The 26,585-nt window shown below is 52.4% G+C and overlaps 1 protein-coding gene across 2 annotated transcripts in view; it reads right to left on the reverse strand.

The window, feature by feature from the left end:
- Nucleotides 1–26,067, reverse strand: part of ALLC (allantoicase) — a 54,212-nt gene extending 28,145 nt beyond the window's left edge. Inside the window, exons 1-4 of one of the 2 annotated variants that reach the window (XM_063789348.1) lie at nt 25,961–26,046; nt 12,956–13,050; nt 431–548; nt 272–322 (exon numbers count right to left, since the gene is read on the reverse strand). Coding sequence is in view for 1 of the 2 variants with exons in the window: in XM_525676.7 (XP_525676.4) it covers nt 272–322; nt 12,956–13,045 (141 nt within the window). In the remaining variant the exon portion in view is untranslated. Of the gene's footprint in view, nt 1–271; nt 323–430; nt 549–12,955; nt 13,051–25,960 lie in introns of both variants that reach the window. The other variant, XM_525676.7, reaches the window with a different exon arrangement.
- Between the last annotated feature and the right edge of the window lie 518 nt (nt 26,068–26,585).

The following is a 26,585-nucleotide window of genomic DNA, read 5'->3' on the forward strand; positions in this document are numbered from 1 at the left end:
ATTCACCTTACCCAGAAGAGCAGTATTTGAGGACCTCAGAATTTTCCCCATGAAACAATGCAGTCCCAAATTACTTGCTCAGATCCCTGTCTCTGCTATGTTTTGGCATGAGTTCATGCTGATTTGCATGTCTTTCTAACATTCTAATATGCTAATTTGCCAGTGCACATCACATGACTCCATCCCAAATATACAGGGAGATTTTAATAACAGGGCGGCATAGATTTCTCTATATCAACCCTTTACATTGCAGAATGCCAATTTACAATACCTTTATGAGGTTTTCTGCAGGAGCAAAAAAGTCATCTGTTGCAAATAAAATCTAGACAAAGAAAGAAAGAAAGATAAAGTAACCATAAATCTGATACCATTTTATTTCATTCCCTAGTGAAACATTATGAGATGAAGTAAAAAGAAAACGTGAAATCACCTAGGGGAAGCGACAGAATCCGCAGCTAAGCCACGATGCCTTGAAATGCTTCCATTTCATTGCCTGCCTCCTCCTTGTTCTTCTCTTCCCACCCTTTTTTCCGATTCTCCTTTACCATCTGGAGGTAAGAGCACTAACATCTTACACTCAAGAAGCAAATAAACCAACTTTCTGTTTTTCATGAACCAGAGGTTTCGTGGTACTTTTACAAACCGAGCAATGACCAAAAAAGCTCTGGGTTACGTATGCGGTTGGCGCCTCTGTGTTCACCCACAAGGGCCGCCATAGGTCACCCTGCAGGTGGGCTGTCCTGGTCATTCATCCACCAAAGCAGGATCATTTTGAGAGTGAGGTCAATGATACTAATTGTACATCCAGAAAACAAGGTAAATCAGATTTTCCTGAGCAAAACAGGCTGTGGTCACCCCACCTAACCCAGGACTCCATGGTCACTGCAGCCTGGAGGGCACCCTGCCCCAGGCTCTGACTCCAGCCCAGGAGTTTGAAACGCAGGAAGCACGAGCTATTTCAGAGCTGCCGGCTGTTTGAGTGGCAGAGCAGAGGGAAGACCTAATGTGCTGGGGTTGACCTGTGCCAGGGTTCAAATGGCAGGTAGGTGGACATATCAGGATTCCCCTTGCTCCGGATCTCTCTGTGGCTCCTCAGCAGAAGGCTTCGCAGGGCACATGGGGCCTCTCCTACCTCTCCAGACTCGTGCTCCCAACTCTCCTCACAAACGCGCAGCGTGTTCTTGAAACACTGAGCCACCTGGAGCATGTGGGCTCCCTTGCTCTCCTCGCAGACACCTCTGCCGGAACCACCCTGCACCTCATCCCTGCCCGCCAGCTGCTCTCCAGCAAGCTGCCTCCAGCAGCACTCAGCTGGCCCGTCCCCACCTCTCCCACCCCAATTCCCCCAGGGTACCACCCATGGCTGGAGTCCATGTGCTCCCCCAGCATCCTGGCATTGTGCCAGTCACAGGGCTGGTCTGGACTTACATCTCTCTCCCTGCTAGAGTGTAGCTTCCTGGGGGCAGGCACAGGGTCTTCCCTTTCTGTACCAGACACACTGCTTCTGAGCACAGCCTACACCCAAGAGCCTCTGTTCATTATGTTTAATGAGTTCTCCAGGTGACCCTCATTAAACACTAGAGCCAGAGGACCTCGGATCTAACTAGAGCCAGAGGACCTCCGATCTAACCAGAGCCAGAGGACCTCCCATCTAACCAGAGCCAGAGGACCACCCATCTAACCAGAGCCAGAGGACCTCCCATCTAACCAGAGCCAGAGGACCTCCCATCTGACCAGAGCCAGAGGACCTCCCATCTGACCAGAGCCAGAGGACTTCCCATCTAACCAGAGCCAGAGGACCTCCCATCTGACCAGAGCCAGAGGACCTCCCATCTGACCAGAGCCAGAGGACTTCCCATCTGACCAGAGCCAGAGGACCTCCCATCTGACCAGAGCCAGAGGACCTCCCATCTAACCAGAGCCAGAGGACCTCCCATCTAACCAGAGCCAGAGGACCTCCCATCTAACCAGAGCCAGAGGACCTCCCATCTAACCAGAGCCAGAGGACCTCCCATCTAACCAGAGCCAGAGGACCTCCCATCTAACCAGAGCCAGAGGACCTCCCATCTAACCAGAGCCAGAGGACCTCCTATCTAACCAGAGCCAGAGGACCTCCCATCTAACCAGAGCCAGAGGACCTCCCATCTAACCAGAGCCAGAGGACCTCCCATCTAACCAGAACCAAAGGACCTCCTATCTAACCAGAGCCAGAGGACCTCCCATCTAACCAGAGCCAGAGGACCTCCCATCTAACCAGAGCCAGAGGACCTCCCATCTAACCAGAACCAAAGGACCTCCTATCTAACCAGAGCCAGAGGACCTCCCATCTAACCAGAGCCAGAGGACCTCCTATCTAACCAGAGCCAGAGGACCTCCCGTCTAACCAGAGCCAGAGGACCTCCCATCTAACCAGAGCCAGAGGACCTCCCATCTAACCAGAGCCAGAGGACCTCCCATCTAACCGGAGCCAGAGGACCTCCCATGTAACCAGAGCCAGAGGACCTCCCATCTAACCAGAGCCAGAGGACCTCCTATCTAATCAGAGCCAGAGGACCTCCCATCTAACCGGAGCCAGAGGACCTCCCATCTAACCAGAGCCAGAGGACCTCCCATCTAACCAGAGCCAGAGGACCTCCTATCTAATCAGAGCCAGAGGACCTCCCATCTAACCAGAGCCAGAGGACCTCCCATCTAACCAGAGCCAGAGGACTTCCGATCTAACCAGAGCCAGAGGACCTCCTATCTAACCAGAGCCAGAGGACCTCCCATCTAACCAGAGCCAGAGGACCTCCCATCTAACCAGAGCCAGAGCACCTCCCATCTAACCAGAGCCAGAGGACCTCCCATCTAACCAGAGCCAGAGGACCTCCCATCTAACCAGAGCCAGAGGACCTCCCATCTAACCAGAGCCAGAGGACTTCCGATCTAACCAGAGCCAGAGGACCTCCTATCTAACCAGAGCCAGAGGACCTCCCATCTAACCAGAGCCAGAGGACCTCCCATCTAACCAGAGCCAGAGCACCTCCCATCTAACCAGAGCCAGAGGACCTCCCATCTAACCAGAGCCAGAGGACTTCCGATCTAACCAGAGCCAGAGGACCTCCTATCTAACCAGAGCCAGAGGACCTCCCATCTAACCAGAGCCAGAGGACCTCCCATCTAACCAGAGCCAGAGCACCTCCCATCTAACCAGAGCCAGAGGACCTCCCATCTAACCAGAGCCAGAGGACCTCCCATCTAACCAGAGCCAGAGGACCTCCCATCTAACCAGAGCCAGAGGACTTCCGATCTAACCAGAGCCAGAGGACCTCCTATCTAACCAGAGCCAGAGGACCTCCCATCTAACCAGAGCCAGAGGACCTCCCATCTAACCAGAGCCAGAGCACCTCCCATCTAACCAGAGCCAGAGGACCTCCCATCTAACCAGAGCCAGAGGACCACCCATCTAACCAGAGCCAGAGGACCTCCCATCTAACCAGAGCCAGAGCACCTCCCATCTAACCAGAACCAGAGGACCTCCTATCTAACCAGAGCCAGAGGACCTCCCATCTAACCGGAGCCAGAGGACCTCCCATCTAACCGGAGCCAGAGGACCTCCCATCTAACCAGAGCCAGAGGACCTCCCATCTAATCAGAGCCAGAGGACCTCCCATCTAACCAGAGCCAGAGGACCTCCCATCTAACCAGAGCCAGAGGACCTCCCATCTAACCAGAGCCAGAGGACCTCCCGTCTAACCAGAGCCAGAGGACCTCCCATCTAACCAGAGCCAGAGGACTTCCGATCTAACCAGAGCCAGAGGACCTCCCATCTAACCAGAGCCAGAGGACCTCCCGTCTAACCAGAGCCAGAGGACCTCCCATCTAACCAGAGCCAGAGGACTTCCGATCTAACCAGAGCCAGAGGACCTCCCATCTAACCAGAGCCAGAGGACCTCCCATCTAACCAGAGCCAGAGGACTTCCGATCTAACCAGAGCCAGAGGACCTCCCATCTAACCAGAGCCAGAGGACCTCCCATCTAACCGGAGCCAGAGGACCTCCCATCTAACCAGAGCCAGAGGACCTCCCATCTAACCGGAGCCAGAGGACCTCCCATCTAACCGGAGCCAGAGGACCTCCCATCTAACCAGAGCCAGAGGACCTCCCATCTAACCAGAGCCAGAGGACCTCCCATCTAACCAGAGCCAGAGGACCTCCCATCTAACCAGAGCCAGAGGACTTCCGATCTAACCAGAGCCAGAGGACCTCCTATCTAACCAGAGCCAGAGGACCTCCCATCTAACCAGAGCCAGAGGACCTCCCATCTAACCAGAGCCAGAGGACCTCCCATCTAACCAGAGCCAGAGGACCTCCTATCTAATTAGAGCCAGAGGACCTCCCATCTAACCAGAGCCAGAGGACCTCCCATCTAACCAGAACCAAAGGACCTCCCATCTAACCAGAGCCAGAGGACCTCCGATCTAACCAGAGCCAGAGGACCTCCCATCTAACCAGAGCCAGAGGACCTACCATCTAACCAGAGCCAGAGGACCTCCGATCTAACCAGAGCCAGAGGACCTCCCATCTAACCAGAGCCAGAGGACCTCCCATCTAACCAGAGCCAGAGGACCTCCCATCTAACCAGAGCCAGAGGAACTCCTATCTAATCAGAGCCAGAGGACCTCCCATCTAACCAGAGCCAGAGGACCTCCCATCTAACCAGAGCCAGAGGACCTCCCATCTAACCAGAGCCAGAGGACCTCCCATCTAACCGGAGCCAGAGGACCACCCATCTAACCGGAGCCAGAGGACCTCCCATCTAACCAGAGCCAGAGGACCTCCCATCTAACCGGAGCCAGAGGACCTCCCATCTAACCAGAGCCAGAGGACCTCCCATCTAACCAGAGCCAGAGGACTTCCGATCTAACCGGAGCCAGAGGACCTCCCATCTAACCGGAGCCAGAGGACCTCCCATCTAACCAGAGCCAGAGGACCTCCCATCTAACCAGAGCCAGAGGACCTCCCGTCTAACCAGAGCCAGAGGACCTCCCATCTAACCAGAGCCAGAGGACCTCCCATCTAACCAGAGCCAGAGGACCTCCCATCTAACCGGAGCCAGAGGACCTCCCATCTAACCAGAGCCAGAGGACCTCCCATCTAACCAGAGCCAGAGGACCTCCCATCTAACCAGAGCCAGAGGACCTCCCATCTAACCAGAGCCAGAGGACCTCCCATCTAACCAGAGCCAGAGGACCTCCCATCTAACCAAAGCCAGAGGACCTCCCATCTAACCAGAGCCAGAGGAACTCCTATCTAATCAGAGCCAGAGGACCTCCCATCTAACCAGAGCCAGAGGACTTCCGATCTAACCAGAGCCAGAGGACCTCCCATCTAACCAGAGCCAGAGGACCTCCCATCTAACCAGAGCCAGAGGACCTCCCATCTAACCAGAGCCAGAGGACCTCCCATCTAACCAGAGCCAGAGGACCTCCCATCTAACCAGAGCCAGAGGACCTCCCGTCTAACCAGAGCCAGAGGACCTCCCATCTAACCGGAGCCAGAGGACCTCCCATCTAACCAGAGCCAGAGGACTTCCGATCTAACCAGAGCCAGAGGACCTCCCATCTAACCAGAGCCAGAGGACCTCCCATCTAACCAGAGCCAGAGGACCTCCCGTCTAACCAGAGCCAGAGGACCTCCCATCTAACCGGAGCCAGAGGACCTCCCATCTAACCAGAGCCAGAGGACCTCCCATCTAACCAGAGCCAGAGGAACTCCTATCTAATCAGAGCCAGAGGACCTCCCATCTAACCAGAGCCAGAGGACTTCCGATCTAACCAGAGCCAGAGGACCTCCCATCTAACCAGAGCCAGAGGACCTCCCATCTAACCAGAGCCAGAGGACCTCCCATCTAACCAGAGCCAGAGGACCTCCCATCTAACCGGAGCCAGAGGACCTCCCATCTAACCAGAGCCAGAGGACTTCCGATCTAACCGGAGCCAGAGGACCTCCCATCTAACCAGAGCCAGAGGACTTCCGATCTAACCGGAGCCAGAGGACCTCCCATCTAACCGGAGCCAGAGGACCTCCCATCTAACCAGAGCCAGAGGACCTCCCATCTAACCGGAGCCAGAGGACCTCCCATCTAACCGGAGCCAGAGGACCTCCCATCTAACCAGAGCCAGAGGACCTCCCATCTAACCAGAGCCAGAGGACTTCCCATCTAACCAGAGCCAGAGGACCTCCCATCTAACCAGAGCCAGAGGACCTCCCATCTAACCAGAGCCAGAGGACTTCCGATCTAACCAGAGCCAGAGGACCTCCTATCTAACCAGAGCCAGAGGACCTCCCATCTAACCAGAGCCAGAGGACCTCCCATCTAACCAGAGCCAGAGGACCTCCCATCTAACCGGAGCCAGAGGACCTCCCATCTAACCAGAGCCAGAGGACTTCCGATCTAACCAGAGCCAGAGGACCTCCTATCTAACCACAGCCAGAGGACCTCCCATCTAACCAGAGCCAGAGGACCTCCCATCTAACCAGAGCCAGAGGACCTCCCATCTAACCAGAGCCAGAGGACCTCCCATCTAACCAGAGCCAGAGGACTTCCGATCTAACCAGAGCCAGAGGACCTCCTATCTAACCAGAGCCAGAGGACCTCCCATCTAACCAGAGCCAGAGGACCTCCCATCTAACCAGAGCCAGAGCACCTCCCATCTAACCAGAGCCAGAGGACCTCCCATCTAACCAGAGCCAGAGGACCACCCATCTAACCAGAGCCAGAGGACCTCCCATCTAACCAGAGCCAGAGCACCTCCCATCTAACCAGAACCAGAGGACCTCCTATCTAACCAGAGCCAGAGGACCTCCCATCTAACCGGAGCCAGAGGACCTCCCATCTAACCGGAGCCAGAGGACCTCCCATCTAACCAGAGCCAGAGGACCTCCCATCTAATCAGAGCCAGAGGACCTCCCATCTAACCAGAGCCAGAGGACCTCCCATCTAACCAGAGCCAGAGGACCTCCCATCTAACCAGAGCCAGAGGACCTCCCGTCTAACCAGAGCCAGAGGACCTCCCATCTAACCAGAGCCAGAGGACTTCCGATCTAACCAGAGCCAGAGGACCTCCCATCTAACCAGAGCCAGAGGACCTCCCGTCTAACCAGAGCCAGAGGACCTCCCATCTAACCAGAGCCAGAGGACTTCCGATCTAACCAGAGCCAGAGGACCTCCCATCTAACCAGAGCCAGAGGACCTCCCATCTAACCAGAGCCAGAGGACTTCCGATCTAACCAGAGCCAGAGGACCTCCCATCTAACCAGAGCCAGAGGACCTCCCATCTAACCGGAGCCAGAGGACCTCCCATCTAACCAGAGCCAGAGGACCTCCCATCTAACCGGAGCCAGAGGACCTCCCATCTAACCGGAGCCAGAGGACCTCCCATCTAACCAGAGCCAGAGGACCTCCCATCTAACCAGAGCCAGAGGACCTCCCATCTAACCAGAGCCAGAGGACTTCCGATCTAACCAGAGCCAGAGGACCTCCTATCTAACCAGAGCCAGAGGACCTCCCATCTAACCAGAGCCAGAGGACCTCCCATCTAACCAGAGCCAGAGGACCTCCCATCTAACCAGAGCCAGAGGACCTCCTATCTAATTAGAGCCAGAGGACCTCCCATCTAACCAGAGCCAGAGGACCTCCCATCTAACCAGAACCAGAGGACCTCCCATCTAACCAGAGCCAGAGGACCTCCGATCTAACCAGAGCCAGAGGACCTCCCATCTAACCAGAGCCAGAGGACCTACCATCTAACCAGAGCCAGAGGACCTCCGATCTAACCAGAGCCAGAGGACCTCCCATCTAACCAGAGCCAGAGGACCTCCCATCTAACCAGAGCCAGAGGACCTCCCATCTAACCAGAGCCAGAGGAACTCCCATCTAATCAGAGCCAGAGGACCTCCCATCTAACCAGAGCCAGAGGACCTCCCATCTAACCAGAGCCAGAGGACCTCCCATCTAACCAGAGCCAGAGGACCTCCCATCTAACCGGAGCCAGAGGACCTCCCATCTAACCGGAGCCAGAGGACCTCCCATCTAACCGGAGCCAGAGGACCTCCCATCTAACCGGAGCCAGAGGACCTCCCATCTAACCGGAGCCAGAGGACCTCCCATCTAACCAGAGCCAGAGGACTTCCGATCTAACCGGAGCCAGAGGACCTCCCATCTAACCGGAGCCAGAGGACCTCCCATCTAACCGGAGCCAGAGGACCTCCCATCTAACCAGAGCCAGAGGACCTCCCGTCTAACCAGAGCCAGAGGACCTCCCATCTAACCAGAGCCAGAGGACCTCCCATCTAACCAGAGCCAGAGGACCTCCCATCTAACCGGAGCCAGAGGACCTCCCATCTAACCGGAGCCAGAGGACCTCCCATCTAACCAGAGCCAGAGGACCTCCCATCTAACCAGAGCCAGAGGACCTCCCATCTAACCAGAGCCAGAGGACCTCCCATCTAACCAGAGCCAGAGGAACTCCTATCTAATCAGAGCCAGAGGACCTCCCATCTAACCAGAGCCAGAGGACTTCCGATCTAACCAGAGCCAGAGGACCTCCCATCTAACCAGAGCCAGAGGACCTCCCATCTAACCAGAGCCAGAGGACCTCCCATCTAACCAGAGCCAGAGGACCTCCCATCTAACCAGAGCCAGAGGACCTCCCATCTAACCAGAGCCAGAGGACCTCCCGTCTAACCAGAGCCAGAGGACCTCCCATCTAACCGGAGCCAGAGGACCTCCCATCTAACCGGAGCCAGAGGACTTCCGATCTAACCAGAGCCAGAGGATCTCCCATCTAACCAGAGCCAGAGGACCTCCCATCTAACCAGAGCCAGAGGACCTCCCGTCTAACCAGAGCCAGAGGACCTCCCATCTAACCGGAGCCAGAGGACCTCCCATCTAACCAGAGCCAGAGGACCTCCCATCTAACCGGAGCCAGAGGAACTCCTATCTAATCAGAGCCAGAGGACCTCCCATCTAACCAGAGCCAGAGGACTTCCGATCTAACCAGAGCCAGAGGACCTCCCATCTAACCAGAGCCAGAGGACCTCCCATCTAACCAGAGCCAGAGGACCTCCCATCTAACCAGAGCCAGAGGACCTCCCATCTAACCGGAGCCAGAGGACCTCCCATCTAACCAGAGCCAGAGGACTTCCGATCTAACCGGAGCCAGAGGACCTCCCATCTAACCAGAGCCAGAGGACTTCCGATCTAACCGGAGCCAGAGGACCTCCCATCTAACCGGAGCCAGAGGACCTCCCATCTAACCAGAGCCAGAGGACCTCCCATCTAACCGGAGCCAGAGGACCTCCCATCTAACCGGAGCCAGAGGACCTCCCATCTAACCAGAGCCAGAGGACCTCCCATCTAACCAGAGCCAGAGGACTTCCCATCTAACCAGAGCCAGAGGACCTCCCATCTAACCAGAGCCAGAGGACCTCCCATCTAACCAGAGCCAGAGGACTTCCGATCTAACCAGAGCCAGAGGACCTCCTATCTAACCAGAGCCAGAGGACCTCCCATCTAACCAGAGCCAGAGGACCTCCCATCTAACCAGAGCCAGAGGACCTCCCATCTAACCGGAGCCAGAGGACCTCCCATCTAACCGGAGCCAGAGGACCTCCCATCTAACCAGAGCCAGAGGACCTCCCATCTAACCAGAGCCAGAGGACCTCCCATCTAACCAGAGCCAGAGGACCTCCCATCTAACCAGAGCCAGAGGACCTCCCATCTAACCAGAGCCAGAGGAACTCCTATCTAATCAGAGCCAGAGGACCTCCCATCTAACCAGAGCCAGAGGACTTCCGATCTAACCAGAGCCAGAGGACCTCCCATCTAACCAGAGCCAGAGGACCTCCCATCTAACCAGAGCCAGAGGACCTCCCATCTAACCGGAGCCAGAGGACCTCCCATCTAACCAGAGCCAGAGGACTTCCGATCTAACCGGAGCCAGAGGACCTCCCATCTAACCAGAGCCAGAGGACTTCCGATCTAACCAGAGCCAGAGGACCTCCTATCTAACCAGAGCCAGAGGACCTCCCATCTAACCAGAGCCAGAGGACCTCCCATCTAACCAGAGCCAGAGGACCTCCCATCTAACCAGAGCCAGAGGACCTCCCATCTAACCAGAGCCAGAGGAACTCCTATCTAATCAGAGCCAGAGGACCTCCCATCTAACCAGAGCCAGAGGACTTCCGATCTAACCAGAGCCAGAGGACCTCCCATCTAACCAGAGCCAGAGGACCTCCCATCTAACCAGAGCCAGAGGACCTCCCATCTAACCGGAGCCAGAGGACCTCCCATCTAACCAGAGCCAGAGGACTTCCGATCTAACCGGAGCCAGAGGACCTCCCATCTAACCAGAGCCAGAGGACTTCCGATCTAACCAGAGCCAGAGGACCTCCTATCTAACCAGAGCCAGAGGAACTCCCATCTAACCAGAGCCAGAGGACCTCCCATCTGACCAGAGCCAGAGGACCTCCCATCTAACCAGAGCCAGAGGACCTCCCATCTAACCAGAACCAAAGGACCTCCCATCTAACCAGAGCCAGAGGACCTCCTATCTAACCAGAGCCAGAGGACTTCCGATCTAACCAGAGCCAGAGGACCTCCTATCTAACCAGAGCCAGAGGACCTCCGATCTAACCAGAGCCAGAGGACCTCCCATCTAACCAGAGCCAGAGGACCTCCCATCTAACCAGAGCCAGAGGACCTCCCATCTAACCAGAGCCAGAGGACCTCCCATCTAACCAGAACCAAAGGACCTCCCATCTAACCAGAGCCAGAGGACCTCCCATCTAACCAGAGCCAGAGGACTTCCGATCTAACCAGAGCCAGAGGACCTCCCATCTAACCAGAGCCAGAGGACCTCCCATCTAACCAGAACCAGAGGACCTCCCATCTAACCAGAGCCAGAGGACCTCCGATCTAACCAGAGCCAGAGGACCTCCCATCTAACCAGAGCCAGAGGACCTCCCATCTAACCAGAGCCAGAGGACCTCCTATCTAACCAGAGCCAGGGGACCTCCCATCTAACCAGAGCCAGAGGACCTCCTATCTAACCAGAGCCAGAGGACCTCCGATCTAACCAGAGCCAGAGGACCTCCCATCTAACCAGAGCCAGAGGACCTCCCATCTAACCAGAACCAAAGGACCTCCCATCTAACCAGAGCCAGAGGACCTCCCATCTAACCAGAGCCAGAGGACCTCCCATCTAACCAGAGCCAGAGGACCTCCCATCTAACCAGAGCCAGAGGACCTCCCATCTAACCAGAGCCAGAGGACCTCCCATCTAACCAGAACCAAAGGACCTCCCATCTAACCAGAGCCAGAGGACCTCCCATCTAACCGGAGCCAGAGGACCTCCCATCTAACCAGAGCCAGGGGACCTCCCATCTAACCGGAGCCAGAGGACCTCCCATCTAACCAGAGCCAGAGGACCTCCCATCTAACCAGAGCCAGAGGACCTCCTATCTAACCAGAGCCAGAGGACCTCCCATCTAACCAGAGCCAGGGGACCTCCCATCTAACCGGAGCCAGAGGACCTCCCATCTAACCAGAGCCAGGGGACCTCCCATCTAACCAGAGCCAGAGGACCTCCCATCTAACCAGAGCCAGAGGACCTCCCATCTAACCAGAGCCAGAGGACCTCCCATCTAACCGGAGCCAGAGGACCTCCCATCTAACCAGAGCCAGGGGACCTCCCATCTAACCAGAGCCAGAGGACCTCCCATCTAACCAGAGCCAGAGGACCTCCCATCTAACCAGAGCCAGAGGACCTCCTATCTAACCAGAGCCAGAGGACCTCCCATCTAACCAGAGCCAGGGGACCTCCCATCTAACCAGAGCCAGGGGACCTCCCATCTAACCAGAGCCAGAGGACCTCCCATCTAACCAGAGCCAGAGGACCTCCCATCTAACCGGAGCCAGAGGACCTCCCATCTAACCAGAGCCAGGGGACCTCCCATCTAACCAGAACCAAAGGACCTCCCATCTAACCAGAGCCAGAGGACCTCCCATCTAACCAGAGCCAGAGGACCTCCCATCTAACCAGAGCCAGAGGACCTCCCATCTAACCAGAGCCAGAGGACCTCCCATCTAACCAGAGCCAGAGGACCTCCCATCTAACCAGAGCCAGAGGACCTCCCATCTAACCGGAGCCAGAGGACCTCCCATCTAACCAGAGCCAGAGGACCTCCCATCTAACCAGAGCCAGGGGACCTCCCATCTAACCAGAGCCAGAGGACCTCCTATCTAACCAGAGCCAGGGGACCTCCCATCTAACCAGAGCCAGAGGACCTCCGATCTAACCAGAGCCAGAGGACCTCCCATCTAACCAGAGCCAGAGGACCTCCCATCTAACCAGAGCCAGAGGACCTCCCATCTAACCAGAGCCAGAGGACCTCCCATCTAACCAGAGCCAGAGGACCTCCCATCTAACCGGAGCCAGAGGACCTCCGATCTAACCGGAGCCAGGGGACCCCCCATCTAACTGGAGCCAGAGGACCTCGGATTTAACTCGAGCTAGAGGACCTCCAATCTAACGAGAGCCAGAGGACCTCTGATTTAACTCCAGCTAGAGGACCTCAGATCTAACTAGAGCTAGAGGACCTCAGATCTGACTAGAGCTAGAGGACCTCAGATCTAACTAGAGCTACAGGACCGCCTGCCTATCTAGAGCAGAGGACCACAGTCTGTCCTCTATTGAAACACACAAAACCTAAGGCAGTGTTGTCCTTGCTGAGAATTGTCACCAATTTAAGATAAATTCTTTGGAAGTCTTTCTCGCTAACGGGTTTCCTTGGGCAGGCCAACACTTCAGCCTGATTCTTGTTGATTCTTGCATGAGGTTCTCTGCACTTGTGAGTTGTGCCCTTAGCACGGATGCCTTCCACCCTTGTTTGGCCATGAGAGACCCACTTACTTTTCCTCCTACGGATTCAGATGCCATGTTCATCAGCTGGGTGAAGTCCAGAAACCGGGTCAGTCTTCCCTCCTTCGGAGCATCAGCCATGCTTCCTGGAAGGGAGAGGGCAGCTCGGTCAACCTCGGGGGCTGTGGGAGTGAGTGAGGCCCCGTCTAGGCTCCTGACGCTAAGATTTGAGACTTTCAAAAGTCAGGCAGTGACAGAACTGGATGTACTGTCAACTGTACCTGACAGGTGCCCTCTGCTCAATGAGGTTGAACTAAAAAGAGACTTTGCTTAAACACGCTGAAACGGGGAAGGAATTAGAACATGGCTTCCTTCTAAAGTATTTAAAAATAAAATATCAGTAGCTATACAAACCCTATCGCCACAAAATGCAAAATTTTATTTTATTGTTTAAAAGAGAGAGATTATTTTAATTTTGAAAATAATAACTTGCTTTTAAAAGTCTTTGAAGCCATTCAAAACACATGTATTGAGACCCTGGGTGGCAGGCCCTGGCTAGACGTGGGAAACAGCAGAGCCCACCCGCCCACAAGAACACCCCCACGCGGGAACAGACGTCCACTGACGCGCAGGCCAGGCCACGCTCTGGAGCCAGCAGAGACTGAGCCACAAAGACGGGTCCAGCGAGGGAGATTCCGGGCCATGCGGCCATGGCGGGTGCTAACACGGGACTTAGCCCAACTCCCCAGCACCCTCATGTTGAGGTTGAGAAAGCAGAGACTTGGAGAAATGGAAAGAGACCGTGAGGGAGGAAGGGAGAGTCTGGCCTGACCCCAGGGCCTCCCCGCCCCTAAGCCAAGAGGTGGTCTTTGTTCCTAGCCCTTTTTTCTACCCCTCATGGTGGAAGAGAAAAACTACACAAAAACACCTCACTAAGAATTATGTTCATTCACAAAAGAAGGAATACAAACAGTCCATGGATATGAGAAGTCAGCTCTTCCTTGAAATTACAGGAATATAATTAATTCTAAAATACCATTTTGTCTATGAAACGGACACTTTCTTAAAGCAAACAGGCACTTCCATAGTCTGTGGTCAGGAGCACGAATGGGAACAGCCCCTCCAGGGTGATTTGGTCTCACCTGCGGGCGGGAAGGCGCTCCCGACATCCTGATTCGCTGGTTCTTTTGTGCTGAAGCCTCTGGGCTCACTGGAGTCTCCTCCTCCTGCGCCCTCATCCCCTGGTGATGTCAACCAGAGTCATGGCTCCTAAGATCATCCACACTCCAATTATCCCCAAATGCATAGCACCTTCCCGACATGAATTTCCATCTGCCAACTCAAAACATCTCCCCTTGGATGCTGAATCAAATCTCAAAGCTGACAGGTCCAAGCCTCAGCTCTGGCTCTTCCTCAGCCTGCCCCATCGCAGCCTCCCACCTCCGGGAGGAGCAGCCCCATCCTCCTGGTCACTCCAGCAAAAGCCTTGGTGGCACCTTCAGACCCCTTCCTCGCACCCAGTCTGTGCAGCAGCCTGTCCACCTGCCCACTGGACCCAGAACATGGAATTATCTTTATTTATTTATTTATTTTTGAGATGGAGTCTCCCTCTGTCGCCCAGGCTGGAGTGCAGCGGCGCAATCTCGGCTCACTGCAACCTCCACCTCCCGGGTTCAAGCGATTCTCCTGCCTCAGCCTCCCAAGTAGCTGGGATTACAGGTGCCTGCCACCACGCCCGGCTAATTTTTGTTTTGGGAGGGTTTTTTTTGAGACAGAGTCTTGCTCTGTCACCCAGGCTGGAGTGCAGCGGCATGATCTCAGCTCACTGCAACCTCCGCCTCCTGGGTTCAAGCAATTCTCCTGCCTCAGACTCCCGAGTAGCTGAGATTACAAGAACCTGCCACCACACCTGGCTAATTTTTTTTTTTGTATTTTTAGTAGAGACGGGGTTTTACCATGTTGGCCAGGATAGTCTCCATCTCCTGACTTCGTGATCCACCCACCTCGGCCTCCCAAAGTGCTGGGATTACAGGTGTGAGCCACCACGCCTGGCCATAATTATTGTATTTTTAGTAGAGATGAGGTTTCACCATGTTGGCCAAGCTGGCCTCAAACTCCTGACCTTAGGTGATCCACCCTCCTTGGCCTCCCAAAGTGCTGGGATTACATGTGTGAGCCACTGTGCCTGGCCGGAATTATCTTCTAAACTGTCTGAGAAGGAAGGAAGTGTATGAGGGCAAAGGTGAAGCGAGATGGGCGTGTGCTGGTGACCACTGTTACTGCTGGACAGTGGGAATATTCAGGGACCAGCTGATATTTTTACCCACCTGGGGTATGTTTGAAACTTTTCACAATCAAAGTCATACACATGGCCAGGCGCGGTGGCTCACGCCTGTAATCCCAACACTTTGGGAGGCTGAGGTGGGCAGATCGCCTGAGGTCAGGAGTTCGAGACCACCCTGGCTAATATAGAGAAACCCCGTCTCTACTAAAAATAAAAAAATCAGCCAGGCGTGGTGGCAGGTGTCTGTAATCCCAGCTACTTGGGACGCTGAGGCAGGAGAATCACTTGAACCCAGGGGGCGGAGTTTGCGGTGAGCTGAGATTGCACCACTGCACTCCAGCCTGGGTGACAGAGCAAGACTCCATCTCAAAAAAAAAAAAAAAAAAAAAAAGTCATACACATTATGCATATTACACACTCACAGAGGCAGGGAGGGAGAGGAGAGACACCGGCACCATCTCCCTCCTGGGTAATGAAATATCCCCAACACATGTGTCCCTGCCTGTCTACAAGCCGTCCTTAGCCCAGCCCCAGAGCAAGCTTTCAGAAACAAAAGTCATTCCCCGTTCACTCAGAATGAAAGCTGCTCTCCTCACCTTGGCCACAAGCACCTCCCTCACTTAGGGCCCTTTCCCTTCTGTCCTGCCTCTGCAACTTTGCAAAGGTGGTTCCGTCTGCCAGGAATGCTCTTCCCCACACAGCTGTGTGTTTGCTCCTTGCCTCCCTCCAAGCTTTTGCCTGACAATCACCTCCTCAGCAACACTGCCCTGATCTCCTATTTACAGGTCAGCCCCCACGCCCCCCAGGCATCCCAACACCCCTTACCCGGGCCCATCGTTGTTCCCAAATAATATGAGCATACATGTCTCTGCTTCTCTGTAATATTTATTATCGTCCTGATGCGGTGGCTCACACCTGTAATCCCAGCACTTTGGGAGGCCGAGGCAGGCAGATCACCTGAGGTCGGGAGTTCAAGACCAGCCTAACCAATAAAGAGAAACCCCATCTCTACTAAATATACAAAGATTAGCCAGGCATGGTGGCGCATGCCTGTAATCCCAGCTACTCGGGAGGCTGAGGCAGGAGAATCACTTGAACCCGGAAGGCGGAGGTTGCGGCGAGCCGAGATTGTGCCATTGCACTCCAGCCTGGGCAACAAAAGTGAAACTCAGTCTCAAAAAAAAATGTATTTATTTATTATGTGCCTTTCCGGATTAGATTTGCACTCCATCCTGGGCAACAAAAGTGAAACTCAGTCTCAAAAAAAAATGTATTTATTTATTATGTGCCTTTCCGGATTAGATGTGCACTCCACACCAGCAGTAAGTTTTGTTCCGTTCACCAGTGTGTCCCTAGTGAACCCCCTAACATTTACTGTGAGTTCACAGGAATGTCGTGCGCTGTTCATACAGTTTATCTCATTTCGATTGTCAGAACAACCTGTGATTTTGGTATCATTCACATGCTACAAGTGAAAAGGAACGCGTCTTTGACAGATCAAGTAAGTTGTCACAGCCCGCAGCTGCAAAGTGAACCATATGGCCAACCGCGATGTATCCAAATGTGGCTGATAGCGGAAAGCCCCTGGAAGAGCGCTGGAGCTCGATGAGTGTCACGGGAGTGTTGGTTAAACAAACTCCACCTGGTTCTGTGCTCATTCATTCAGCACCGTGTGCAGAGCTCCCAGATACGCAGACGCCATGCCCGGGGCTGAGCATGCACTTGCTCTTCAGCGGCTCGTGGTGCAGTGGAGGGGACAGACGAGGTGGTGACCATCCCAGGGAATGCCGTGACAGAGGCCCCCTCGAGGTGCAGCGGGGGACTGAAGACACACACTCAGTGAGCTCTGCGGGCTCAGGAACCTCCCTTTAGGGGTGGATGCCAGGCCGGGTGGTATAGGGAAGGACAGACAACCAGGCAGGGGAGACCGTGGGTGCAGGCAGGGAGGCCAATGGTCCAGGGAACCACAGAAGCTGATGGTGCCTTTGCGGGGACCCATATTGTCCAATCTGGAAGCCACTGGCCACACCTGGGTATTTAACACATTTAAACTTTTCAGTTACTTGAAATTATATAAAACTCAAAATCCAGTTCCTCCTTTGTTCTGACCACATTTTGTGTTCCCTAGGCACCTGCGGCCTCCCTGCTGAGCAGCACAGGTGTGCAACAGGCCTGTCGTCAAAGAGAATTTGACTGGACTGTGCTGGAAGAGCTCCGAAAAGATTACGACGCAGAGCTCACCCACCACCGCCGCCCCCACCATGCAATGCAGAATTTAAAATGGTGCTAAACCGCCACACAGACACACAACCTACCGACTGGCTGGAATTAAAATCGCGTCTTCACAGAGCTCGTAGCAGCATCGCGGCGTGCTCATCAAGGCTGGGTGATGCTGACTGCGCACTGCCCTGTTTGCTGTGTCACAGCACATGCCTGGCTGGGCATATATATTTATTATCTGCCTTTCCTGATTACATGCACACTCCACGCAGGGAGGCTGTGGGTCGAAGGGTGTAGATGCTGAGGCTGCAGCGTGGGCGGGTTACAGACTAAGCAGCCTGGCTTTGGCCTGTGGGTCTCACCAAGTCCACGGGCTCCCCCTGCACACACCCCTTCATCACTGTCCTCTGCTCCACGCAAAATCACGCAGTGCTGGGCCAGTCACGGGCACACAGCAGAGGCTTGCTGACTGTGTGATACGCTAAGTCACTACAAAACACTGGATACACCAGCGGTTCTCTGGAAACAGCTTAACTTTTTCCCCATCAGCTCCAGCAAGCTCACTATGCCCCGGTACAGAGCGCTCAGGCATTTTGCCTAAGTCAATAATGTAATGTTCCCTCCCAGCCACCCCCCTGTGGTGGGAGAAGCCAGGGGTCCTGGTAACGTGGGGCATGACCCACTCCGTCTGTATTGATCGGCTTCCCTGGGAAGCAGAGGGCACGGGAGGTGCAGGCTGGCCTTTTGTGCATACAGTCTTTCATCTTTTCCTTTGGTGTGCCTCCAATAACCTACACAGAGCATTCCATCTTACACGCATATACCAGAGGCTGTAAATTCAACAGAGAAAGAGATCAAAAGCAAGAGAAAAGCATTTACACCCTTTCTCAAGGTACCAGCAGCCTCCACTCTTCACTCTGTGTAGCCCCACCCCACTGAAGCTCACCTTCAACTTAGACAGTAAAACACCTCAATTTGACCCAGCAATCCCATTACTGGGTATATACCCAAAGGAATATAAATAGTTCTACTATAAAGATACATGCACGCATATGTTCATTGCAGCACTATTCACAATAGCAAAGACACGGAATCAACCCAAATGCCCATCAATGATAGACTGGATAAAGGAAATGTGGTACATATAGACCATGGAATACTATGCAGCCATAAAAAGGAATGAGATCATGTCCTTTGCAGGAACCTGGGTGGATCTGGAAGCCATTATCCTCAGCAAACTAATGCAGGAAGAGAAAACCAAACACCACATGTTCTCACTCATAAGTGGGAGCTGAGCGATGAGAACACACGGACGCAGGAAGGGGAACATCACACACTCCAGCCTGTCGGGGGTGGGGGGAGGAGGAGCATCAGGACAAATAGCTAATGCATGTGGGGATTAATACCTAGGTGATGGGTTGATCTGTGCAGCAAACCACCATGGCACACGTTTACCTACGTAGCAAACATGCACATCCGCACATGTACCCCTGAACTTAAAATAAAATAAAAAAAAAACACTTCAACTCAGTACTTCAAAAAAAAAAAAAAGGGAAAAGAATGCTCCCTCTGGAAATGTTTCTCTTTGGGAAATAAATAAAAGCTCGTCTTCAGAAAACATTAGTCAGTGTAGCGATGCCATCTACAGCTGATGCCATCAAGCAGACAGGCCCTTTCCAGGATCCGTCTCGCTGCGACAGGCACCACCCAGGGTCAACAGGCAGGCTGACTCATCAAACCTGTTATTCAAGCTAGGTGAACACACTTTCCTTAAGCTCATTACAAATATTTTTGTATATATTTATATATATTTGAGGTGCCATTTGTGGTACCTCAAAAATCATAACAGTTTTCAAGACTAAGTTTGTGTTTTCAAATGAAATCGAGCATTTGGAAACATCTGGTTTGGGGGGGGGTTTTGGTTTTTTTTTTTTTTTTTTGGAGACAGAGTCTTTCTTTGTTGCCCAGGTTGGAATGCAGTGGCACGATCATAGCTCACTGCAGCCTCAAACTCTTGGGCTCAAGCGATCTTCCCACCTCAGCCTCTGAGTAGCTGGGATTACAGGTGCGCACCACCACACCAAACCATATTTTTACTTTTTTTGTAGAGACAGGGTCTCACTATGTTGCCCAGGCAGGTCTTGAACTCCTATTTTCAAGTGATTCTCCCACCTGAGCCTCCCAAAATGCTGGGATTACAGGCATGAGTCACAACACCTGGCCCGAAACATCTGCCTTAATTGGCAGAAATGAATTTAACTTGGGGTGAAAAATTCTCCATAGCCTTTGTCCTTAGCCTTCCCACAAATCGATGTCCACTCACTGACCCCCATGCCTGCAAGCTTCTCTAGAGAACAGGAGTTGTAAAGAGACCTTTTCAGCAGCTTCCAAGAAATATTTCCTTAAACTGTTTTTATTATTCTCTTGGCCAAGCTCCATTTGCAGTTGAGACCCTGCTACTCAAATGTGTTTAAAATGTGTTACCTTGAGATAAAAGCAAAACAAACAGACCCTTGTAAAATCCTACAGAGGAGCCACCATAGAGATAAGTTTCAAAGGCACATTCGCCTCTGGTTGAATAAACTGCTTCCATTTCATAGAAGCAGCAGGGGTGGCAAAGTGGTGGCAGGGGTATAAAATTCAGCCACCGTTTGCTCTGCAGCCACTCGTATCCTTTTCTACTGCTTTGTCTTTAGGCAAAAAAGACAGACTTTTAACTAAGAGAGATGCCCCACCACGAGGTGCTGGGCACGAGGCTCACATGGTTTGGTGCTGGCAGTGGGTGTCTAAGGGTTCCATGGTTGCGCTGACGTGGGAACCACTTGCCATACGTGGTATTTAAATTTAAATCTAATGACATTCAAAATCCAGTTCTTCAGTCATATGAGCCACATTTTACATGCTAGGAAGTTACATGTGGCTGATGGCTACTATACTGAACAGCACAGAAGAGATTTTCCATCATTACAGAAAGTTCTGCCAGACAGCACAGGTGTGTGGTTTTACAAAGCATGTTTGTGCATGTTATAGAAAAAGATCCATTATTTCAATATCCTTTCTTATTAATGACCTTAGAGGTAATATCAATTTTTAGTAGTGATCTTAGAAATTTTCAATAACCATTCATCAACATAGGAAACCCTCAATGACACTGCAAAACCATCTATTTGGCTACTTACCATTGAAGACCTACTGTGTGCCAGGCAGATACTGTTTCTGACATAGAGTCTTTTTTTTTTCCAACTTTTAAGTTCAGGGTACATGTGCAGGATGTGCAGGTTTGTTCCATAGGTAAACGTGTGCCATGGTGGTTTGCTGCACAGATCATCCCATCACCTAGGTATTAAGCCCAGCACCCATTAGCTATTCTTCATCACTGATGCGCCCCCCTCCTCCCATCCTCCGACAGGCCCCAGTGTGTGATGTTCCCCCCAACATGTCTACGTGTTCTCCCTGTTCAGCTCCCACTTATAAGTGAGAACACGCAGTGTTTGGTTTTCTGTTCCCATGTTAGTTTGCTGAGGATGATGGCTTCCAGCTCCATTCATGTTCCTACGAAGGACATGATCTCATTTTTTATGGCTGCATAGTATTCCATGGTATATATGCACCATGTTTTCTTTATCCAGTCTATCATTGATGAGCATTTAGGTTGGTTCTATGTCTTTGCTATCATGGATAGTACTGCAGTGAACAGGTGCATGCATGTGTCTTTGTAACAGAATGATTTACATTTCTTTGGGTATATACCCAGTAATGGGATTGCTGGGTACAATGGTATTTCTGCCGCTAAAACCACCTTACAGTGCAGGCACTATGTTTCCATACTCCCCATGGAAAGTGAACTCATGTCTTCCTCTGACTCCGAAGCTAGTGCTCTTCCATCACACTGGGGGTCGCAGCATTGCCAGGTCCCCCAGTAATAAACACTTTGCAGGTCTATATCCCCTCACCACTGCAACACAAAGCAGCTTCAGACGTTACATAAGTGAATGAAGGCACCTGTGTTCCAGCAAAACTTTATTTATGGACACTGAAATTTGGATTTCATACCAGTTTTATGTGTCAAGAACTATTCTCTTTTGAGAGTAGGGTGACTGCAGGCTAGAAGAATGGATTGTACTCAGGTAATGGACACCCTAAATGCCCTGGGCTGATCACCATCCATCATATACACATAACACACTTTCACATATACCCAATACATTTGTAAAATAAAAATTATATATATAAAAAGAATATCAGGGGTTCTTCATGCTGTAACATAGGTTCTGCTGCAGGTGGCGCCTTGAAATTAGTCCGTATATCTCATCAGCCACTAATTCCTAAAGCATCCACTCGTGACTAGGAATGTGCTAATTACAAATGACCTGCCTGCAGGGCCTTGGCGTAAACACTTCTGCCCTGTGGTGAGCAGGATGTGCTAATTACAAAGACCTGCCTGCGGAGCCTTGGAGTACACACTTCCACCCTGGGTGAGCAGGGTGTGCTCCAGAATGCATGCTCCCTAATCCTGAGACCTATGTATTTCTCACCATATATGCAAGGCAGAATTTGCAGACATAACGAAGCCACAGACCCTAAGATGGGCCTGGGTAATTCTGGACGATCTGGGTGGGCCCAGCATCATCACACAAGGCCTTAAAAGCAGGCGACTTTCTCTGGCTGCAAACAGAACTGTGGAGCAGAAAAGGAAGTCAGAAAGAATTCAAGTGTGACTTTGAATTGGGCTTCAAAAGAGAGAAGCCACATCATGGCTGAGCTCTGAAGTTCAGGGCTCATGGGCAGAGACTTGAGAGAGGCCTTAGGAGGTCAGGGCAGCCCCTGCTGCTGCCAGCAAGGACAGGGGACCTCAGTCCCACCAGCTCAAGGAGCTGGATTCTGCCCACAACCCCAACAAGGCAGAAGAGGATGCTCCCAGAGCCTCTGAGGGGGAACCCAGCCCCCCTGTATTTTGATTTCAGCCTCATGAAACCCAGAGCAGAGGGATCCAATGAGCCCACCTGGAGGTCTGCCAAACAGACCATGAGATCAGAAATCTGCATTCTGTAAGACACTAAGGACCTGTAATAACAGCAACATGAAACTATAATACACACCTAGAGCTTTTCATCCAAACTTCTCAACAACCAAGAAGAGTTATCAGTCACTACCAAAGTGAAAAGAATCGTCGGAGAGGTGCTAAGAGGTTTAGGCTGAGAGGGGCAATGACCCTTGACAGCTTCCCAAAGCAAAGACTCGCAGCATCTTTTGTGCCCGGTTCACAAGCCCAGGACACTTAACCTGAATTCCAGGGAACAGCCCCAGCGCTGGTCTGTTTCTCTGGGAACACTCATTCTTTTCCCTCCAGCAGATGGTCCTGGGCCCCAAGCATTTCTCCTAGAACATCAAGCTCCTCTTGTTTCACAGCAAATCCAGCCCAGGCAGCAGCCCCCACAGGCCAAGCTTAATTAAAGCCTTCCCTGAAGCCCCGCTTGAGGCTTTTCTGCCAATGACCCAGCAGCTAAATGCTTGCGTGCATTGAGGTCAGATGCCTGGCATGGTTTTCAAAACGTGTGTACCACGAGCCAGGAGCAGAAGGAAGGGAACTGATGTCTCTAAGCATGAACTCTATAGCTCCGTATCTGTTCCCGTATCTCCCGTACTCCAAGCCTTGGAGTCACACGTTATTATACCCATTGCTAAGGAACTCAGAGACGGGACGGAGGCTCTCACCCAATGTCATTCAGCTAATGAACAGGGAGGGGGATGGGTTGTGAATGCAGATGAGTCCAACCCCAGGCCTATGCTGTTTGAAACCACAGCCCCTCTCACTTTATTATGAAAAAAACAGATAGATATAAGTCCTAAATTTCTCTTCAAAGAATCAGTATGTCAGTATGTTCAATTCTTTGCCTTCTACTTTTAAACTTAACTTCCTCATAAAGCAACCTTTTTTGATCACCTGCTCCACCCTGACTCATTCCGATCACCTGCTCCACCCTGACTCATTCCGATCACCTGCCCCACCCTGACTCATTCTGATTTCCTGCCCCACCCTGACTCATTCCGATTTCCTGCTCTGCCATAACCATTTTTCCCACCAAACCACTCACCCCATCACTCTCTTTAAATCAGCCAATCGGAATTAGTTTAGCCTGTGCGGTCTAACCCTAGCCAATAGGGGAATGACACAGCAGCAGGGGCCACGTGCGTCAGGAATAAGAACCCCTTCCCCTCCCTTGTCCAGGTGTGCGCCGTTGCTCCATCTGTGAGGGCACACCCTTCTATAGCAGTAAATGGTCTTGCCGAGAAGAAAAAAAAAATGATATTCAAGGGCTGTTTCTTTGGCGGCACCGAAATTTTATTTATAATAACAGTAAAGGCAGCATCATCTCCCCAAATATCGCAAAATTTATTCTCTGTGTTCTCCCAGTGTCTTAGCCTATTTGTGTCGCTGTGAAGGAATGCCTGAGGCTGGACAATTCATTTAAAAAAGGGGTTTACTTGGCTCATGGTTCTGCAGGCGGTACAGAAAGCACGGCGCTAGCATATGCTTCCAGCGAGGGCCTCAGGCTGCTTCCACTCCTGGTAGGAAGTGAGGGGAGCCGGCGTGCAGCCACCACAGGGCAGAAGAGCAAGCGTGGGAGGGACGCCAGGCTCCTCCTAACAAGCAGCTCTCACCAGACTAACGGAGGAAGAACCGTCTCACCACCTCCAGAACGGCACCAAGCCATTCATGAGGGATCCGCCCCCATAACCCAGACTCCTCCCGCTGGGCGCCACCTCCAACACGGGGGATCTGATTTCACCATGAGGTTTGGGGGGACAAACATCCAAACCATAGCACCCCACAACCTCAAAGGCTGTTATGTGAAAAGTCTCCCCACCCCTAAGATAAAAAAATGTGAGAAAGGAGAGACCGTTTAAAGCTGGGCCTCCAGGCCACAGCACAGGCCCAACCAGTGTCTGCCGTGAAAAGGGCCGTGACATTTGTCTTTCCTAAGTTTCTCTCCTCAGCCACAAATCCCAAAAGTATCCACAGTGGCCTGTGCTGTGCAGGGCCCCGTGGAGGTTCCCGAGAGATTCCAGGCAGCCAAGAGCTGGCGGTATAAGGGGCCGTTCTCAGCCCTGGTGGAGGTCACAGCTCCACGACTCTTGCACCATGAGCTTGCTGAGCTCTCTGCTCACTGATCCCTGCCGTTTCTGTTGATAAAATAGCCAAGGTCTAGGCAAGAAAGGAAGGAGCCACGCGACCTCGGCTGAGGCCACCAGCTCAGCAGCTCACAGTGCTCAGACAGCCTGTGGCAGCTGCTTCTGAGCCCATTGCTACAACCCCTCCCACTGCCTGCTCAAGGGGGCTCTTAAATACATTTTCTGCTGTGGCTGAGACCAGACCCAGGGTCAGCTCTGATGTCTGAGGAACATGCTAAAGCTTTACCTGCAAATTTCAACTTAATCACCGCAAATGAGGAGCATTGTCATGGGTTACGGCAAGGCGATGAGGCAATGACTCTCTAAAATAGAGTCATGACATTTCAGGCAGTCAAGTGGTGCTCACACTATTTTTTCTTTTGAGATTAGCCTTAAAATAAGAAAAGGCATGACCAGGCAAGTCTAGGAAGCACAAGAAAGAGAGACCTTCCTCTGACAAGCAGGGAAGGCTGTGCTGATGGAAGAGTTACTCCCTCGTAAAGAAGAAAACCTTCAGGGGCTTTGTCATCACTGTCAATAAGTTCCGAAGAAGCCTTTGGCCAAAAGTATGAGATTTATGGTGAAATAATAAAAGTGGTTTGTTCAAATTTGGGACAAAATTAGAGTGACCTTGAGCAGGGACTCTGAGCAGCCCAAGGTCAACTGCACGAGACTCCTGACTACTGGCAACTCTTGGTATATATTTACATTTAGTTCTAGTTTGTAACTCTTGTTTTGAATATAGGTTTACTTCACCATGGCCTTAGTTGTTTAGGTTTTTTTTTTTTTTTTTTTTTGAGACAGGGTCTCGCTCTGTCATCCAGGCTGGAGTACAGCGGCATGATCTTGGCTCATTGCAACCTCCACCCCAATCCCATCCCAGGCTCAAGCAATTCTCCCATGTCAGCCTCCCAAGTAGCTGGGACCACAGGCACGCACCACCATGCCTGGCTATTTTTTTGATTTTTGGTAGAAATGGGGTCTTGCCATGTTGTCCAGGCTGGTCTCAAACTCCTCAACTCAAGCAATCCACCCACCTCGGCCTCCCAAAGTACAGGGATTACAGGCATGAGCCACCATGCCCAGCCTCTTTAGATTTTTTTTTAAGAAGGCCAAAGTCACATGATTTGAAACCAAACAGAGCAGTGACCAGAGCCCAGAAGCCTGACCCACCTGTGGGGCCCCTCCAGGTGTTTGGGCCACGCCTGATACCAACACAGTTCAACGGCACAAAGTGGTGTCTGTCACCATCTACCCTCTGTCACCTTCCAAGTGTCGAGGGTTCGTTGCATGACTGAAATTCATCTCTGTCACCCTATTCTTTTGGCAAAGCCAACCTTAAAGATAGCAAGGTATTTATAAACCACACTCCAGCTCACCCAGCAGTCAGAGATCAAGTATTCATAAATGGATCTCTTGCTCCCCAGAAGCCAGCCAAGGTCCCACGGTGCTTGAGCGCCAGCTCAGAGAGAATGTATAGGGGCCTGAGGTAGAGACAGAACTTTGCAGACATTGGCTGTGCCTGTATGATGTCACAAGGGTTGCAGAGAGATGGAAGTAACAGGGGGAGCAGCCCCTCCCCGGAGAAGCCAAGCAGGCCTCTGCAAGACCCTCGCACAAGGCCTGAAGCCAGACGTGGTCCCTGCTGGTCCCAGGGCCCTTCCCTGCTCCTAACAAAGCTGCCTCCAGCCACTGGCCTGGGCCTGAAACCCCCACCTTCCTGGTCCGGCCAGTAACCTGACTTAAAGTTTTATCTCTAGACGTCACCTATTCACTAATCATCATTAACTCAGAAAACACTGAGCACACCCAGCAGTGGGTCCTGACCTACTAGAGAAGACAGGGGCCCTTGGGAGGGTTTGGCTAGAGCCCCTCAGCCCCAGAAAAAGTAAATACACACAAAATTTTCATGGAATTTAAAGAAGCCCACAGATGCTTAAGAAAGGGCACCTTGCCAAGTGGATGCTAGGCCGGTGGCATACAAAACAACACGTGCCGCCTGCC

Source organism: Pan troglodytes, chromosome 12 (assembly GCF_028858775.2).
Source record: "Pan troglodytes isolate AG18354 chromosome 12, NHGRI_mPanTro3-v2.0_pri, whole genome shotgun sequence".
Lineage (NCBI taxonomy): Eukaryota > Metazoa > Chordata > Mammalia > Primates > Hominidae > Pan > Pan troglodytes.